Source organism: Micropterus salmoides, unplaced genomic scaffold (assembly GCF_014851395.1).
Source record: "Micropterus salmoides isolate LMB-PRFRI ecotype aquatic unplaced genomic scaffold, ASM1485139v1 Ms_hic_scaffold_17, whole genome shotgun sequence".
NCBI lineage: Eukaryota > Metazoa > Chordata > Actinopteri > Centrarchiformes > Centrarchidae > Micropterus > Micropterus salmoides.
The window spans coordinates 301,411-318,944 of record NW_024040817.1 but is presented as its reverse complement, the minus strand read 5'-3'; the positions used below and the strand labels follow the sequence as shown (position 1 = coordinate 318,944).

Genomic DNA, 17,534 nt, shown 5'->3' with positions numbered 1-17,534 from the left:
TGAGGAAGATCATGTCATAAAAACAGTAATGTAACTGATGATGACTTCCATGTTTTCTGGTTGGAGTTTCTCGAGGAAGCTCTCTGAGATCGTCGGCCTCAGCATCCCCTCAAACACCCAACACTACTTTACTTAAATTTCCATATTACAGACACCTAAATATGTCAAACCAACATTGATATTAATGTCACTAATCATGGTCTAAAACACCATATTACCATATTACATGTATAAGTTACTGAAAATGACATGTTCTCAGGATCGTCTACATGTAAATATGTAAATATGTAGATCAACGCTCTCAGCACTGAGGGGGAAACACCATGATATGTTGAGGACAGCTACAGCTCACTGACTCTGTGTGTTTGCATATGTGTCCTGCCTCTCTGCTCCCAGCCGTTAAGAGGCCAGTGTTGATCAGTGGCTGTCCAGGCCTTTCAGAGCCACTGACACGCCGGCAGCACAATGATGATGTCACTGATTCTACTGCTGGCCACCCTGGGGCTCCTTGTTCAGGGTGAGACTCTCTTCTGAAAACTTTGCTTCAGGATGCAACCAGGTTCACCACAATGATGTTCTGCTGTGATGGAGAAACACTGAAACAAGCAGCATTTACCTTCTTCCATCTGTTCTCCATGTTAAAGAAATGAGATTCTGTTTGGATGTTGATCATCTTTCTCCAAACTGGATTTGTGTCAATAACCCTTCTCCTCTTTTTTTTTTCTCCTCGTTTTCCAGATTCATTTGTTGTTCCAGGACAGACTGTCTCTCTCAGATGTAAAGCCAGTACACTTATAGGTGATGACATTAACTGGTACCATCAGAAAGCTGGAGAAGCTCCTCATTTATGATACTACAGCTCATCAGCCTGGAGTTTCAGATTGTTTCAGTGCAACAGCCCAACAGACTGACTTCACTTTGACCATCAGAGGAGTTCAGACTGAAGATACAGGAGTTATTACTGTCAGCAGCATAACAGCTTCCCACTCACACAGTGATACAACGTCGTACAAAAACCTCTCGCAGCTGGAGAGGAACTGATCTGAATCAACAGCTGCACAGAAAATTAAACATAAGACATGACAAAAATATTTCTTATAATTATGTGTAAATTAATAACATTTCAAACATGACAGTACTGCATTTATGGACCATGATTTTGGGTGAAGAATACATTTATAAACTTCTCTAACTTTTAGTCAACTGATGTCAACTGTGTCATTAGACAGTTCATACAGATGACAATTCTTACTCTTTTTAATAAATTCAACACAAAACTCAGTGCAAAAGTAAATCACTACAAATGAAATTGTACTATAAAACTCAGAAACTAAATGTTTAATAATGAAATTTAATCCACTTTATAAATAGTAACCCATTAGAAATCATCTTCATCTTTTTTTTACATTTGTGCTTGAGATGTTACTAAAATACGTTTATGTTTCAGATTGCTTGAATGTTATATCCATTTATGCTGATGTTTCCTGTTATTCTTTTCCTGTGCTGTAAAACTATATATTCTGTTTTACAGTTATGTAAAGGTAATTTTGAACAGGACTTTCACTTATCTTTCTTATCCACATAAATATGCTTTATTATAACATTGAAAATGAAAACATTATCATGCTGTACTTATGTAGTTATATGATTTCAGACATTTTTAATAAAATTAAAATTAAAGCCTAGAAAATGTCTATTAATAAGCTCTGACAGTAGTTTAATAATTTTAATTTTAAAAAGAATAATACTTCTGTTTAAATAATAATATCCTCAGAAACATTTTGATTTGAACAAAACCATCTTTATTATCTGAAAAAGATAACAGAGTCAGCGTGACTATGAATAAGAAAATAGCATTATTTAAAACTTGCTGCTGCTGCTGCTGCTGCCGTCCACCTTCCAGGCCAGACTCCAGTCTGAGGGGAAGCCCTTGTTGGCCAGGCACATGAGCATGGCCTTCCCCTGCTGCAGCTCCTCACTGGAGGGGGGCAGCACCGTCAGGGTGGGACGGACATCACCTAGGAGACACCAATCAGCTTAGAGGACACCTTTACTGTGTGAGAGCTGATTTTCTCCTTTAAGGAGTTTCTGTCAGATGGTTTTTCTGCTCCACCAGTCACTCACTCACACATTGTTTCACTTCCCTTTAAGAAGCCTCTCATGCAAATCAGCACAGAGAGAATCATCATACAGAACGACCTGAAACATATCAAACTAATTGACAATAATCAAATGTTCTTCATCCAGATTTCAATCATTACGTGGAGAAAGTGAATTGTATTTAATCATCCATCCATCATCAACCGCTTATCCTGCGTACAGGGTCGCGGGGTTATATTTAATCATAACTAAAGTTATTATTGTTATTATTTATCTGTTCTCCACTTCAAGCTGTTTGAATTTCAGTGTGAGTAATGTGTAAAGAAATGTTTAGTAAAGCTGCTGGTAAATGAGGAGAAATAAAAACCCAATCACTGAAACAAACTAAATATATTTATCTCCATCAAACATTCAAAAGCGAATTTAAAATATCAATAAAAGTCAACCACAGTGAGAAAAACACATTGAGCTGCACTACAAAAAACCCTCACTGTAGACTTTTTCAGGCAGAACTAAAGCTACAACCTCTCAAGGTACAACTTAACCATTAAAGATGGAAATCATTATCCCTTTTGCTAATATGTATATATTCATTGCAATGAGTTGAGTTTTTTTTGGCGAAGGGAACTTTGTTTCCTAGTGCAAAGTATTAGATTAAACATTATACATTAATATGGACATTCAAAAGGTTTTTTGGCATGCTGAATATAAAAGAAAAAAACAACAACTCAATAAAAGTTTGTTAAATGTTTGACTTACTTCCAACATCCAGTCTGGTTCCTCCACCAAAAGTCAACCACAGTGATACAAACTCATTGAGCCGCCGTACAAAAACCTCTCACTGTAGAGAGACACGGCTCTCTGACTTTGACACAAACAAACTCACCAAAAATAGTTTCTGTTTGTAATATTTTATCAGCTGAGATGTAAAATTAAGACAGTCACACAAATTTCCAGAATGGATGTTTTAGTTATATTAATGTTAAATTCAATTTCTATATTTTTTCTTTGGAAATTTAGGCAGAAGATATTTTGAAACAAAATATATCTTGTAGCATGAAACCAAAATCATGTAAAAAAGATTTTAAACCATTTGAGATGAATACTCTGATAAACTGATTGATCCATTGATAAACAGCATCATCAGAGTAATCAAGTCCCTGCTGGAGTCAGTCAGAGCATTTCCATAGAGAGCCACTTTGCATCAGCAGCACCATGCTCCAGTGCTCTGGGAGAGTTTATAGTCCTGAGAGTTGAACACTGGATGACTGACAGCTGTCCTTCATGACAACAGAAGCCACAGAAATCCTCCTCATCAAAAACATGACTTTGATCTGCGTCCTCATCTGGACTCTCCTCTGCTGCTGCTTCACAGGTAAAGTCCAGAGAATCAAACTCCTCTCCTCTATGAACATCCGTCCCTCTGAAATGAAGCCACAAAACCATGACGCTGCTTTATGTTTTTGTCTCTGTATCCTCAGAGTCCAGAGGCCAGGTCACAGTGACTCAGCCTGGAGCAGTGAGCTCTGCTCTGGGAGGCTCCGTCTCCATCAGATGTAGGACCAGTCAGAATGTATATAGCTCTAACCGTTTACACTGGTACCAACAGAGAGATGGAGAAACTCATAAACTCCTCATTTACTTTGCTAGCACTCGAGCATCAGGGATTCCAGGACGTTTTACAGGCAGTGGATCAAACTCTGACTTCACTCTGACCATCAGTGGAGTCCAGACTGAAGATGCAGCAGTTTACTACTGTCAGAGTGTTCATTATATCAACAGTCAGTGGTTGTTCACACAGTGAAAAAGTGTCGTACAAAAACCTCCCTCAGTCAGACTGAACAGAAACTGAACAGACTGCTGCAGCTGGAAGCTACTGCAGAGACTGATACACTTCACTGAGGACACACACACACACACACACACACACACACACAAACACACACACACATACTCAACACATACAAAATTTCATTAAGTGGACTGAAAATGTCACCCTTGTTCCTTTAACAGCTATTGTGCTTGGCCATGACCTTTGACCTCTATCTCATTCTGGCTCCAGTTTAAAGGAAATATGAAGACAGATCAGCATCAGACACCTTCATGGTAAAAAATGGTCCAAACAAAACTCCCTCAACTCACAAAATATTATTTCAAATATAAAAATGTTGTTACGACCCGTGAGGTCTGTGGGTTGTGCTTGTTGCTGTGGGTGTCTCTGTCTCTTTTCTGCAGGTCTGTACCTGGGCACTGAGCCTGGCGCTGCGTAAATCCCGCAGCTGGAGCTGGTCAGCGGCCATCAGTGGGTTTCAAGCTGAGCCAGTGAAGTGCTCTGACTCTCACTCTTCCTTGGCTGCTCGTGTTAGACTGTATGACTTACTGTGTGGTTTATTGTGTGGTTCGTAGCGGGACGTGATCTTAACTCCTTCTCGCGCTGTATGTCTGGTGACTCTGCGGTGGCAGCCGTCGGCCCGGTGTTCACGACCAACTGAAAGCCGGTGTAGTGAGAGGAGCGGCGATCTCCACATGTGCCTCACCAGCACTTTGGGAGCCGTAGAGACCGTGTATTGTGTTGCATATTTTTCGCTGAATATCTTGTTAATTAATTTACTTTACATAACAAACCCCATATCATCTCTGATAGGATGAAAGATCGCTTTAAGTTGTTAAACACCTTTTTTTGTTACTAATTTGAAATAAATACATTAACTTGACGTGTTTTGGGTCACCCATGGTTTTTTCCACCCGGTTTATTTCTCTTTGTTAGTCCCACGCCCCTAGACAAGCCGGGGATGTGACAGTTGTGTAAAGAACAGCTAAATATCAATTGGAATTATTAAAAAATCATGAATCACGTACATCATCTGACTACATCTACACATAACTATAACTGAATACAAAGCATTTTTTATATGCAACAAAAATTCAACAAATACATTGACATTTAAAGTTCTTTCTTGAACTTGGAATCAGAAATACAATCTCAGCACAAACTCTCTCCACTTAATGTTGTCAGTCTCAGAACTATGTTGGGGAATACAACATTGGCTCTATTGTCTCTGGAGACAGGAGCTAACACAAGAAGAATGTACAAATCCTTATTACTGTGGCAAATAACAGCTACAACTTTATAATGGAGGAAACTGTAGTAAATTTTACATTCAGCAACCGTGTTATTGGACTTTGTGGTCCAGCAACGTCATACTGTACAAAATGAACGTTTGTATCATAGAATGACACAGATATAAACAAGAAACAGCGATCTCTAAATTTCCTTTGGAATCTTCCATACAATATTCGTTCAACTTTTCAAATTCGTTTCATTGCCACATGTGTTACCATAAAAACATTTAAGAATAACTCAATTGATGACAGCAAATCAAGTGTTGAATGAAACATTAGGAACAAACAGAAGAGTAAACAATGAATATCAACCTGTGAAAGGAAAATAAATGTGATATGAAGAAGATAAAAAATTTTAAAGCTGCGGTTGCACATCTGTATAAATGTGTCTCTACAGCACAGCAGACGATTGATAGTTCTGTGTAACCCCTACCTGTTATCTGTTCTCGTAGTGACACAACATTAGATGGCAGAGATGTGCATTAACTCTGTTAGAATAAAAGAAAAGCATTTACTGTCTCTTAAATTGCTATTCAGAGCAATAATAATGGTGCTGAAAAGATGATTTGTACTGGCAGAAGTTGGTTTGTTATGATCATAGTATTTTTACTATACCATATTAAAATATAGTATAACTAACTGGAGTTAGTCAAAGCATTTCCATAGAGAGCCACTTTGCATCAGCAGCACCATGCTCCAGTGCTCTGGGAGAGTTTATAGTCCTGAGAGTTGAACACTGGATGACTGACAGCTGTCCTTCATGACAACAGAAGCCACAGAAATCCTCCTCATCAAAAACATGACTTTGATCTGCGTCCTCATCTGGACTCTCCTCTGCTGCTGCTTCACAGGTAAAGTCCAGAGAATCAAACTCCTCTCCTCTATGAACATCCGTCCCTCTGAAATGAAGCCCACAAAACCATGACGCTGCTTTATGTTTTTGTCTCTGTATCCTCAGAGTCCAGAGGCCAGGTCACAGTGACTCAGCCTGGAGCAGTGAGCTCTGCTCTGGGAGGCTCCGTCTCCATCAGATGTAGGACCAGTCAGAATGTATATGTTTCGAGCAACTACCACATTTAGCCTGGTACCAACAGAGAGATGGAGAAACTCCTAAACTCCTCATTTACTTGCTAGCACTCGAGCATCAGGGATTCCAGGTCGTTTTACAGGCAGTGGATCAAACTCTGACTTCACTCTGACCATCAGTGGAGTCCAGACTGAAGATGCAGCAGTTTACTACTGTCAGAGTGTTCATGTTATCAACAGTCAGGGTGTGTTCACACAGTGAAAAAGCGTCGTACCAAAACCTCCCTCAGTCAGACTGAACAGAAACTGAACTGAGTGCTGCAGCTGGAAGCTACTGCAGAGACTGATACACTTCACTGAGGACACACACACACACACACACACACACACACACACACACACACACACACACACAACACACATACAGCCCCCTCAGTAACCCATCTGTTACCCAAAGCTGTCAATTTGGGGGAAACTGCTGTCATCCTCTTGTACTATAGATGCTGCTTAAAGTTAATAATGTTGGATTATTATTTCTTATTTCATCATTCAGTTTTTAAAAAGAAAGTATTACATTTTAAAAGTTCAATAGATTAATATTTCCTAAGTCAATGAGTAATCATGTTAAATAATTGTGATCTCAACATTGACCAAAATAATTAGCAGCCCTACATGAACATTTCATTTAATTCATGAAATTATAGAACATTTGTTGTGTGAAAGTGCTCCTCTGCCTTCTTTCTGTACAGGCTAATGTTTTATTCAACACATTTTCTTATTTTTAACTTGGAAAAGAAACTTATGAAAAGAGCGCATTATGACTTGTTTAGGACTCGAAACTCAAAGTTTAGGACTTGGGACTTGACTTGAGACTTGACTCAGATGTGCCCAACATGATAGGTCTGGACTGGGGACTCGACTTGGGACTTTCTTGTAACTTGTAAAACAATGACTTGGTCCCGCCTCTGCTGTGTTCACCATGTTTGGTGTGTTATCACATATGCTAATTAGCATTGAGCACAGAGTAAAGGTGAGGCTGATGTGAATGTTATAAGCTCTGCAGAGATTTATTCATAAATCAAAGTACTGGACAAACTGAAATGATGATGCAGGGATGAAAAGTGAGAGGATCACCAAATTATTACAATTTACCTGGAGGGGGACCTGAATATGTGAATCACATTTCATGGTCCATCCATCAAATGGGTGTTGAATATGAACGTCATGGTGGTGCCAGAGGAAAGGTCAGGGAGCTCCACTGTAATTAGGATTTATTGTATAGGAACCATGACTGTCTTTACAAATTTTATACCAATCTGTCAGTTATATGTTGAGATACAGTGTTTCACAGAATAAGCAAAAAGTTTATCCTGCCGGTGGCGTAAGAGAAAAAGTCAGCAACCAAAGTCAGTCAGATTTTTCCTCTGGGCACCACAAATGTCTGTGCAAAATTTCTCTGCAATCCATTTTGTAGTTGTTGAGATACTTCAATCTGGACCAGAGCACAGTTCTTATCAGACTTATGTCTGTCCTGGCTCAGTGTCTGGTGCCCTTTCCGCTCTGAATAAATCACTCTCAACACACAGACATGTTAGGAAAAAGCCTGTTTAAGTAACTTGGGCACTTGTATTATATAACATATCCACAAGATGACAGCACTGGATTACAACTGCACCAACAACACTACACATGGGAATATGACAAACAAATAACCGATGTTGTATTTCTATCTGTGATGAGTGTGTTTTGGTAGATAGTGTGTGTCATACAGTGTTAGAAATTTAGGACACACACACACACACACACACACACACATACACACACACACAAAGGTTGAAGATTTCCCAACTTTTGCTTTAACTACCAATGAACATGTAGCAAAATAAGCTCAATTGTAAAAAATATGAAATCAAATTACTTTGTCCATCACAGCTTCTCACGATCCATTCATGTCTTTTTATGATCCCACTGTCTTTTCTGATTTGCCAAATAATCCAGAGTAGCCAGCCTGGGAAAGCAGATAAGAAAAGTCTTGGTCACGACCTTTGACCTCAGCCTCATACGGGATTAAAGCAATTTCAACAATATACATTTAATTGGAAATATGAAGAAACAGATCGGCATCAGAAACATTCAGGATCAGAGACTGCCCAAACAAAACCAGTACATCCCTGAATGCACAAAATAGTATTTTAAATATATACACATATGTCCTCTATAGAAAAGCTAAATATCAACTAAATCATAAAAATACAAAAGAAATAAATAACCTCCTTGATATATAACTATATCCCATACATAAACAATATGGAATAACACATTTTCTCTAACATGCAAATCAAAACTCCACAAATACACTGTGACTAAATGTTTATTCTTAACCTTGGAAACAGCAAACAAACCCACAACATCCATCCACTAACTGTTGTGGAGCTTTCAATCACATCACATGATCTTTCTTAGCAGATGGAGTCACCCAGTTTTCATTGAAATGCAGATTTTCAAATTCCTATTCCTCTCTGCATTTTTAGGACTTCATGTCCACGTTGGCTTCAAAGTTAAAATATTCCATGACAGCTGGGTGAACTCCATCTGCTGAGGAAGATCATGTCATAAAAATAGTAATGTAACTGATGATGACTTCCATGTTTTCTGGTTGGAGTTTCTCGAGGAAGCTCTCTGAGATCGTCAGACTCAGCATCCCCTCAAACACCCAACACTACTTTACTTAAAGAAATTTCCATATTACAGACACCTAAAGATGTCAAACCTACTTTGATATTAATGTCACTAATTGTAAATGTCTGATAAATCGCATTAATATTCTCCTACATAGTATTATATTTATATATTTAATAAGACATTGTAGTTCTACAGTGTCACCTTGCCTGTTCTGCTTTTATTTTGAAAGGTGTCGTTTTCTTCTTATGTTTTTTGTGACGCTAAACTTCCTGCTATTTTTCTCTTCACAATGTGGTGCTCACGCGTCGTCGGAAGAACGGTAAAAAACTGGTAAACACGTTATTTATCATGTTCATCTATTTGAATCTTGTAAAGAAGGAGTTTACATTGTGATTTTATTATTTTCGTATTGTTTGTACATGTTATTTCTAAGACCTACGAACTGTGAGCGTGTGTCGAGCTAGAGAGCGTGATAGCTGATGGCGAAAACCATTTGATTAGCGTCCTTGGAGAGCGGAATGAGGTATGAAAGAAAATGTGTCTAGTGTATTATTATCAGAAGGGATTTTGTTTAAGGAAAGGAGAATGTCATTACTTCATTTGTTTATGGGTTAATTGCACATGTCGTCAATATAAAAGCAATATTATTTCTGTGAACAATTATAATATTGTATTTCATTTAAAGGCATGTGATATTTATTTGTCATAAAGGCTTAAAAATATTTCATTTCATATTGGTTGTTAGTCAAATGATTTGTATTGTGTGTAAACATGATTAATATGTGAACACAATTTATGTGCAAATTATTTGTGAAGCTACATAGAACCCTTTTGTGTTTCTTCTGTTTTATTCTGTAGTTTTCACGGTGTTCATGGTGCATGGTGCACGTTGAGAGGAATAATAAATCGACACCCGTTTGAAACTCTCTGCGTCTTGATCAATAAATCCAAGGGGCCGCTACAGTGAAAACTCATCGCTGCACCAGCCCTGTCATCCCTGGTGAGAAGCTGACGCCATCACATCTGAGGTCCAACTACCAACCTGATACCAGCCAGTTTACATCGCTTCCATCCAACTCCTGCACCCAGGCAAGACTTGAAATGGACAGCATGCTTAAGGTACAACTAGAGATGCAAAAAGAGACACTGGATGCCAAGGAGCAAAAAGGCTAAAAAATGGACAATTTCTTCACACGCAAACTTACAGCATAACTGAAGTGACTTAAATAATAACGTGGTATTATAAGGTCAAAATAACTTGTGAGCTAATTCTCAGTTCCTAACACTTCCAAAAATTGTGACTATTTCAAGACCAATGTGCTTGTGTCATGTCTATTTATGAAAAGGTTGAAGGGTGAATTTTGTTGTTACTGCAGTTTTACGCTAAAATCCTTTTAGATGTCCATAATCTGCTAACGCTTGGCATAAAAATTACTCTGTAGTAAAAGATAACTACAGCTTACAAGTGCAAATTCAGGCGTAGGACAATCAAAGGCTACACTCGACTTAAAGCAGCAGCACAAACAAACAAGATGTCACGTAAAGACACACCATGCAGGTCCAGCTCACGTGAAAGAAAGCTAACAGAGAAAGGCCAAGAGATGCATGACCAAGACACCAGAAAACGTGAGAAAGCATTTAACAAGACCTATGACTCTTGGAAGCTGGTAGCTAGGGAGACTAGGAAAAAATTAAAAACCCTCTGTTCATCAGAAGACCTTAATGAATTACAGCAAGACATTCAAGCAAAGCATGATGACGTAGGCCAGCAGTATGAACCTATCCTACGTAACGGTAACACCACACCAGAGATTGTAAAGAAAATGGATGCCTGTGTTACGCTAACAAAAGACATTTGTGACCTCATAAGTAACCGTCTAGAGACCATTAATCAAGATTGTAATGACCAACTTGAGAAGGAAAGGGTAAGAGAAACATTAAACAAAGATGAATATGGGTCTGTCTTTGGCCACACTAAAACTGAAACGGTAAGCTCAGCGGAGTCATCGGAGAGATTGAGCAACCATTCCAGCTCAGCCAGTACCCACAGCAGTAGAGTAGATGCACAAGCAGAGCTTGCGGCTAAGCTGGAACAATCAAAAGCCATGAAAGAAATCCAAACACAGCAAGCACATCTTCACAAGTTAGAGAATGAATGGAAACTTAAAGAGGCAAAAATGTTAGTAGAAATGAAGCAAAAGGAGGTGGAAATGCAACAACAGTTGGAACAAGAGAGAGCCAAATTGCAGCAGTTACAAGCAGCAAAAGACGTTGCCATAGCAGCAGCTCGTGTGAGAGCATATGATGATTTTGAAGGTTTTGAGAACCATGATGAGGAGATTGACAAAACTAACTCTGCTTGCTACAGAACGGAAACTGAACCTCGATTAAATCCTGATGCTGCATCCTTCCAACCTCACCAAGCTGCTCATGAAGTGACAATGACCCAGGAGTCTGTCAGTCTAGCCCAAGCAATCGCCAGCTCATTAAGCATGAATCGCTTGCCGGTCCCCGAACCAACCACGTTCAGTGGTGACCCTTTACAGTTTACAGATTGGAAGATGTCATTCATAGCTCTTATTGACAGAAAACCTCTCCCACCAAGTGAGAAGATGTTCTACCTCAAAAATTATCTTGCTGGAGAGGCGCGCAAAGCTGTAGAAGGTTTCTTTTATCGAGATTCAGAGAGCGCATACAGTGGAGCATGGAAAGTCTTACATGACAGATATGGGAACCCGTTCATCATTCAAAAGGCTTTCCGAGATAAGCTCATGAGATGGCCAAAAATCAACACTAACGACCCATTAGCTCTACAAGGGTTCGCTGACTTCCTCCAAGGCTGCACTGAGGCGATCCCACACGTCAAAGGATTAGCTATCCTTAATGATTGTGAGGAAAACCACAAGTTGCTCAAAAAACTACCAGAATGGATAGTGCGCAAGTGGAGTCGAATTGATGTTGAGGAACTTGACACATGCGGAAGCTATCCAGACCTTGCATCCTTCACAAAGTTCCTGAGCAAAGAGGCACGGATAGCCTGTAACCCTATTGCTTCTCCATTGTTGATGAATTTCAAGGCCATAGATGAAAGATCACTAAAGAGAGCCAAAGCTTTCAATATAAAAGCACAAACGAAGAGTTTCGCTCAGGAGAAACAAGAAACAAACGGCAGTAAACCAAAATCACCTTGCCGTCTGTAAAAGTGAAGCTCATAACATCACAAAGTGTCCCACCTTCGCAGCAAAGAGTGCTGAAGATAAAAGGGCATTCATCTGTGAAAATCGGCTGTGCTTTGGGTGCCTGAGGAAGGGTCACATGACCAAAGATTGTAAGAGGCGACACACATGCAACATATGCAGCCGTCGTCACCCAACCTGCTTGCACGATGACAGGAAACAAAGACCTGTGGAAGCAACAACGAATACCTCCACTTCCACAGAAAACCATGCAAGCTTGGAAATGCACAAGGTCATGTCCCATACATCAACACAACGTGCTGCCGCTACCTCAAGTATTGTCCCAGTCCTTGTGTCTTCAATACAAGAGCCACACAGAGAAGTACTTACATATGCAATACTGGACACACAGAGTGACTCCACGTTTGTCTTAGAAGATGTACTTGACAAACTGAACGTGGATGCCCAGCCAGTAAAACTGAAACTGAGTACTATGACGGCTATTGACACAATCATATCCAGCAAGAACGTCCATGGTCTACAAGTTCGAGGACTGCACTCCAAGAACCACATCCAAGTACAGCAGGCCTACAGCCGTGACTTTATCCCGGTGGACAAGTCTTACATCCCAACGAAGGAAACCGCATTACTGTGGCCTCATCTCAGACATTTGGCAGATAAGTTACCACCCCTTCAAGAATGTGATGTAGGGCTCCTGATTGGATATGATTGTCCATCAGCACTGGCTCCTCTTGAGGTCATCATTGGGGAGGAAAATCAACCGTTTGCACAGAGATCAAAACTAGGATGGAGTATCATAGGCTCATCAAACCCTCACCTAGACAGACAAGGAAGTCAGAGCTTTGTGCATCGGCTCACAGTAAAAGAACTGCCAATTCCATCGGCGACAGATGTTCTAAAAGCCCTAGAATCAGACTTCACAGAGAGAGCTTATGAAGATAAATATGTGTCCCAGAACGATGTTCATTTCATACAGTTCCTCAGTGACAACATCACACAGAAGAAAGATGGGCATTATGAGATGCCCCTCCCTTTCAAGGGAAACAGTCCACCCAACCTACCAAACAACAAGAGACTAGCCACAGTTCGCCTGCAGTTCCTTAAGAAGAAATTAAAGACCAACAAACAATATTACAATCAATACAAAACATTCATGGAAGAAACAATTAACAAGGGTGATGCAGAGCCTGCCCCTACAACATCTGCTGGAGAGACTGAGTGGTACCTTCCGCATCACGGCATCTATCACCCCAGAAAACCAGACAAGCTGAGGGTTGTATTTGACTGTTCAGCCAAATTCCATGGGGTTTCTCTAAATGACACTCTTTTAACTGGACCTGATCTTATCAATCCTCTGGTAGGAGTTCTTTGCCGCTTCAGGAAGGAGGGTGCGATTATCTGTGATATCGAAAGAATGTTTTATCAGTTCTCGGTTACTCCTGAATCCCGGAATTATCTGAAATTCCTCTGGTGGAAAGGTGGAGATTTGGAGAAGGAACCACAGGAATTCAGGATGGCAGTTCATCTCTTCGGAGCCGCCTCATCCCCAGGATGCGCCAATTTTGGCTTGAAACATCTGGCACGGCAACACAAAGCTACCTATCCATTGGCATCAACATTTGTAGAGAAGAACTTTTATGTTGATGACGGGTTAGTCAGCGTCCCATCGGTCGAGGAAGCCAAGAAACTGATCACTGAGTCACAGGAGTTGTGCAAAAGAGGAGGCCTACGCCTCCATAAATTCAACTCAAATGAGGAAGCAGCCCTCGCCTCCTTAGATCCCTCAGAAAGAGCAGCAACCATCGAACCTCTGGGACTCGATCCAACCCTATCAGAGCGTGCACTCGGCATTCAATGGTCGATTAAAACGGACACTTTCAGCTTTAGCAGCAGCTTAAAAGATCAGCCTTCAACCCGGCGTGGTTGCCTTTCTGTCATTGCCTCTCTTTATGACCCACTTGGATTCATCGCTCCATTCAGTCTAACTGGAAAGCGTATACTTCAAGAGCTGTGTCACAGAGGCATCGGATGGGATGATCCACTCCCAGAAGATCTGAGGCCACGGTGGGAGGAGTGGATAAATGGGCTTCACAGGTTGAAAGAGGTTTCAATTCCGAGATGTTACCACCCATATGACTTCCACAACATTGTCAGAGTAGAGCTGCACCATTTTTCGGATGCCAGCTGCGTGGGATACGGTGCATGTTCTTACCTCAGGTATAAAAATGACAAGGATGAAGTCCATTGCAGTCTCGTGTTGGCGAAAGCAAGAGTTGCACCCTCAAAGGTCACAAGTATCCCGAGGCTAGAACTCGCGGCAGCGTGGTTTCTACAAAAGTCAGTGTCATGTTAAAAGGTGAACTTGACATAAAGATTGATGAAGAGGTTTTCTGGACAGATTCACAAGTAGTGCTTGGGTACATTAACAATGATGCCCGCAGGTTCCACATATATGTTGCGAACCGTGTTCAGCTGATAAGGGATAACAGTGATCCCAGTCAGTGGCACTATGTAGACACCGCAGAAAACCCGGCAGATCATGCTTCCCGAGGTCTTCGTGCTTCAGACATTCATTCAACAAACTGGCTGCGAGGACCGAAGTTTCTCTGGGAGCGTGAATTACTTCTAACACCCAGCGCTCCATCAGAATTACTCGTGGGTGACCCAGAAGTCAAGACAATTCAGGTGCTTGCAACAGAAGTCAAAAACTACAATGACATCCTCAGGCGTTTGAGTCAGTTTTCCTCCTGGACAACTATTCTTAAGGTTGTGGCAAGAATCAAGAGGCTGGGGTCTAAACAGAAACAACACAGTGAGTATGTGACTGTTAAGGAGCGTGAGAAGGCTGCAGACGAAGTGATTAAGATCTTACAGCAGCAAGCCTTCCCCCAGGAGATAAAGATGCTTCAGGGCAAAAGAGACCTTCCAAAATCAAACTCTCTTTTCCGTCTCGACCCTATCTGGTCTGAAGGACTCCTCCGTGTTGGTGGGAGATTGAACCAGTCATCGCTCTGTCACAAAGTCAAGCACCCAGTCATCTTATCAAGTAACAGCCACATCACCAAGCTGATTGTGTCCCATTTCCACGCTAAGACATGTCATCAGGGGCGAAGCCAGACTTTAATGGAACTTCGGGCCAACGGATTCTGGGTAATTGGTGGGAGCAAGTTGGTTGCTAAGCTGATACACGCTTGTGTGTTTGCAGGAAACTGCGACGGCCGACAGAGACACAGCAAATGGCCGAACTTCCCAAAGAACGCGTCGAAGCCTCAGCACCTTTCACATACAGCGGCATGGACTGTTTCGGCCTGTTCATTGTAAAGAAAGCCCGCAAAGAATACAAAAGATACGGCTTGATTTTCACATGTCTGTACTCTAGAGCTGTTCATATTGAAATGCTCGAAGATTTGTCAACAGACTCATTCATCAACTCATTGAGATGCTTCATCAGCCTGAGAGGAGCTGTTCAACAACTACGCTGTGACCAAGGCTCTAATTTTGTTGGCGCCAAGAATGAGCTCAAGGAAGCACTTAAACAATGTGACACTAAGCTACTGGAAATCTTCCTGACTGAGAAGCAGTGTGAATTTGTCTTCAATGCTCCCTCTGACAGTCACGCAGGCGGTGTCTGGGAACGCCAGATCAGAACTGTTAGAAACGTGCTGAATGCCACCTTTGCACAGTGCCCAGGTCGACTTGATGACGCCTCCCTCAGAACACTGCTATATGAGGCCATGGCTATTGTTAACAGCCGCCCATTAACAGTGGATGGAATCAATGATCCTCAGGCACTGGAGCCTATAACACCGAATCACCTCATCCTGATGAAATCTAAAGTTGCTCTTCCTCCTCCTGGAGTATTTGTCAAGGAGGACCTGTATGCGACAAAGAGGTGGAGAAGAGTTCAGTATCTTATCGAACAGTTTTGGAGCCGCTGGAAAAAGGAGTATCTGTTGAACTTGTCCATAAGACAGAAATGGCACTCACCTCAGCGCAACCTCAAAGTGAATGATATTGTCATTATTAAAGATGATAATCTCCCAAGAAATCAGTGGCAACTTGGACGGGTGATTGAGACTGTTCAAAGTAGTGATGGCTTAGTTCGTCGAGTTAAAGTGCAAGTTGGGGAGAGGAAACCTCATAAAAAACAAGATTTTCCAACCAAGCCCTCAGTAATTGAGAGACCAATCAAAAAATTGGTGCTCCTCCTTGAGAACTGATTAGAAGAAAACAATTGACAACACTGCACACCACTTTATTATGCGTGAGGCTATATAGTTACACCTCTGATAGCTTAAGTTAAGGCTATTCATTTCAAGAAATCCTGTACAATTCATTTAAATTTGTGTATTTGTTCATTCATTGTACTAGGATTTGGTGGGAGTGTAAATGTCTGATAAATCGCATTAATATTCTCCTACATAGTATTATATTTATATATTTAATAAGACATTGTAGTTCTACAGTGTCACCTTGCCTGTTCTGCTTTTATTTTGAAAGGTGTCGTTTTCTTCTTATGTTTTTTGTGACGCTAAACTTCCTGCTATTTTTCTCTTCACAATGTGGTGCTCACGCGTCGTCGGAAGAACGGTAAAAAACTGGTAAACACGTTATTTATCATGTTCATCTATTTGAATCTTGTAAAGAAGGAGTTTACATTGTGATTTTATTATTTTCGTATTGTTTGTACATGTTATTTCTAAGACCTACGAACTGTGAGCGTGTCGAGCTAGAGAGCGTGATAGCCGATGGCGAAAACCATTTGATTAGCGTCCTTGGAGAGCGGAATGAGGTATGAAAGAAAATGTGTCTAGTGTATTATTATCAGAAGGGATTTTGTTTAAGGAAAGGAGAATGTCATTACTTCATTTGTTTATGGGTTAATTGCACATGTCGTCAATATAAAAGCAATATTATTTCTGTGAACAATTATAATATATTGTATTTCATTTAAAGGCATGTGATATTTATTTGTCATAAAGGCTTAAAAATATTTCATTTCATATTGGTTGTTAGTCAAATGATTTGTATTGTGTGTAAACATGATTAATATGTGAACACAATTTATGTGCAAATTATTTGTGAAGCTACATAGAACCTTTTGTGTTTCTTCTGTTTTATTCTGTAGTTTTCACGGTGTTCATGGTGCATGGTGCACGTTGAGAGGAATAATAAATCGACACCCGTTTGAAACTCTCTGCGTCTTGATCAATAAATCCAAGGGGCCGCTACACTAATCATGGTCTAAAACACCATATTACCATTACATGTAGAGGAAGTTTTCAGTATCGTCTACATGTAAATATGTAAATATGTAGATCAACGCTCTCAGCACTGAGGGGGAAACACCATGATATGTTGAGGACAGCTACAGCTCACTGACTCTGTGTGTTTGCATATGTGTCC

At 40.6% G+C, this 17,534-nt stretch overlaps 1 protein-coding gene, 1 long non-coding RNA gene, 1 pseudogene and 1 gene segment (V, D, J or C); all 4 read left to right on the top strand.

The window, feature by feature from the left end:
* Positions 1–3,423: 3,423 nt before the first annotated feature.
* Positions 3,424–3,904, top strand: LOC119907624. The segment is given in 2 exon segments: positions 3,424–3,475; positions 3,582–3,904. Coding segments are annotated over 2 exon segments (375 nt in total).
* Positions 3,905–6,022: 2,118 nt separating this feature from the next.
* LOC119907623 lies at positions 6,023–6,511 on the top strand (annotated as a pseudogene).
* Positions 6,512–9,053: 2,542 nt separating this feature from the next.
* Positions 9,054–9,854, top strand: LOC119908174. Its single transcript, XR_005445201.1, has 2 exons — positions 9,054–9,454; positions 9,790–9,854. It is a non-coding gene; the product is annotated as an uncharacterized LOC119908174 (long non-coding RNA).
* A 5,492-nt stretch (positions 9,855–15,346) lies between these two features.
* On the top strand, positions 15,347–17,321 carry LOC119908173. Its single transcript, XM_038725942.1, has 2 exons — positions 15,347–16,920; positions 17,257–17,321. Exon 1 carries the CDS (start codon positions 15,365–15,367, stop codon positions 16,346–16,348), a length of 984 nt encoding a protein of 327 aa, XP_038581870.1. The 5' UTR covers positions 15,347–15,364; the 3' UTR covers positions 16,349–16,920; positions 17,257–17,321.
* The last annotated feature ends 213 nt before the right edge of the window (positions 17,322–17,534 follow it).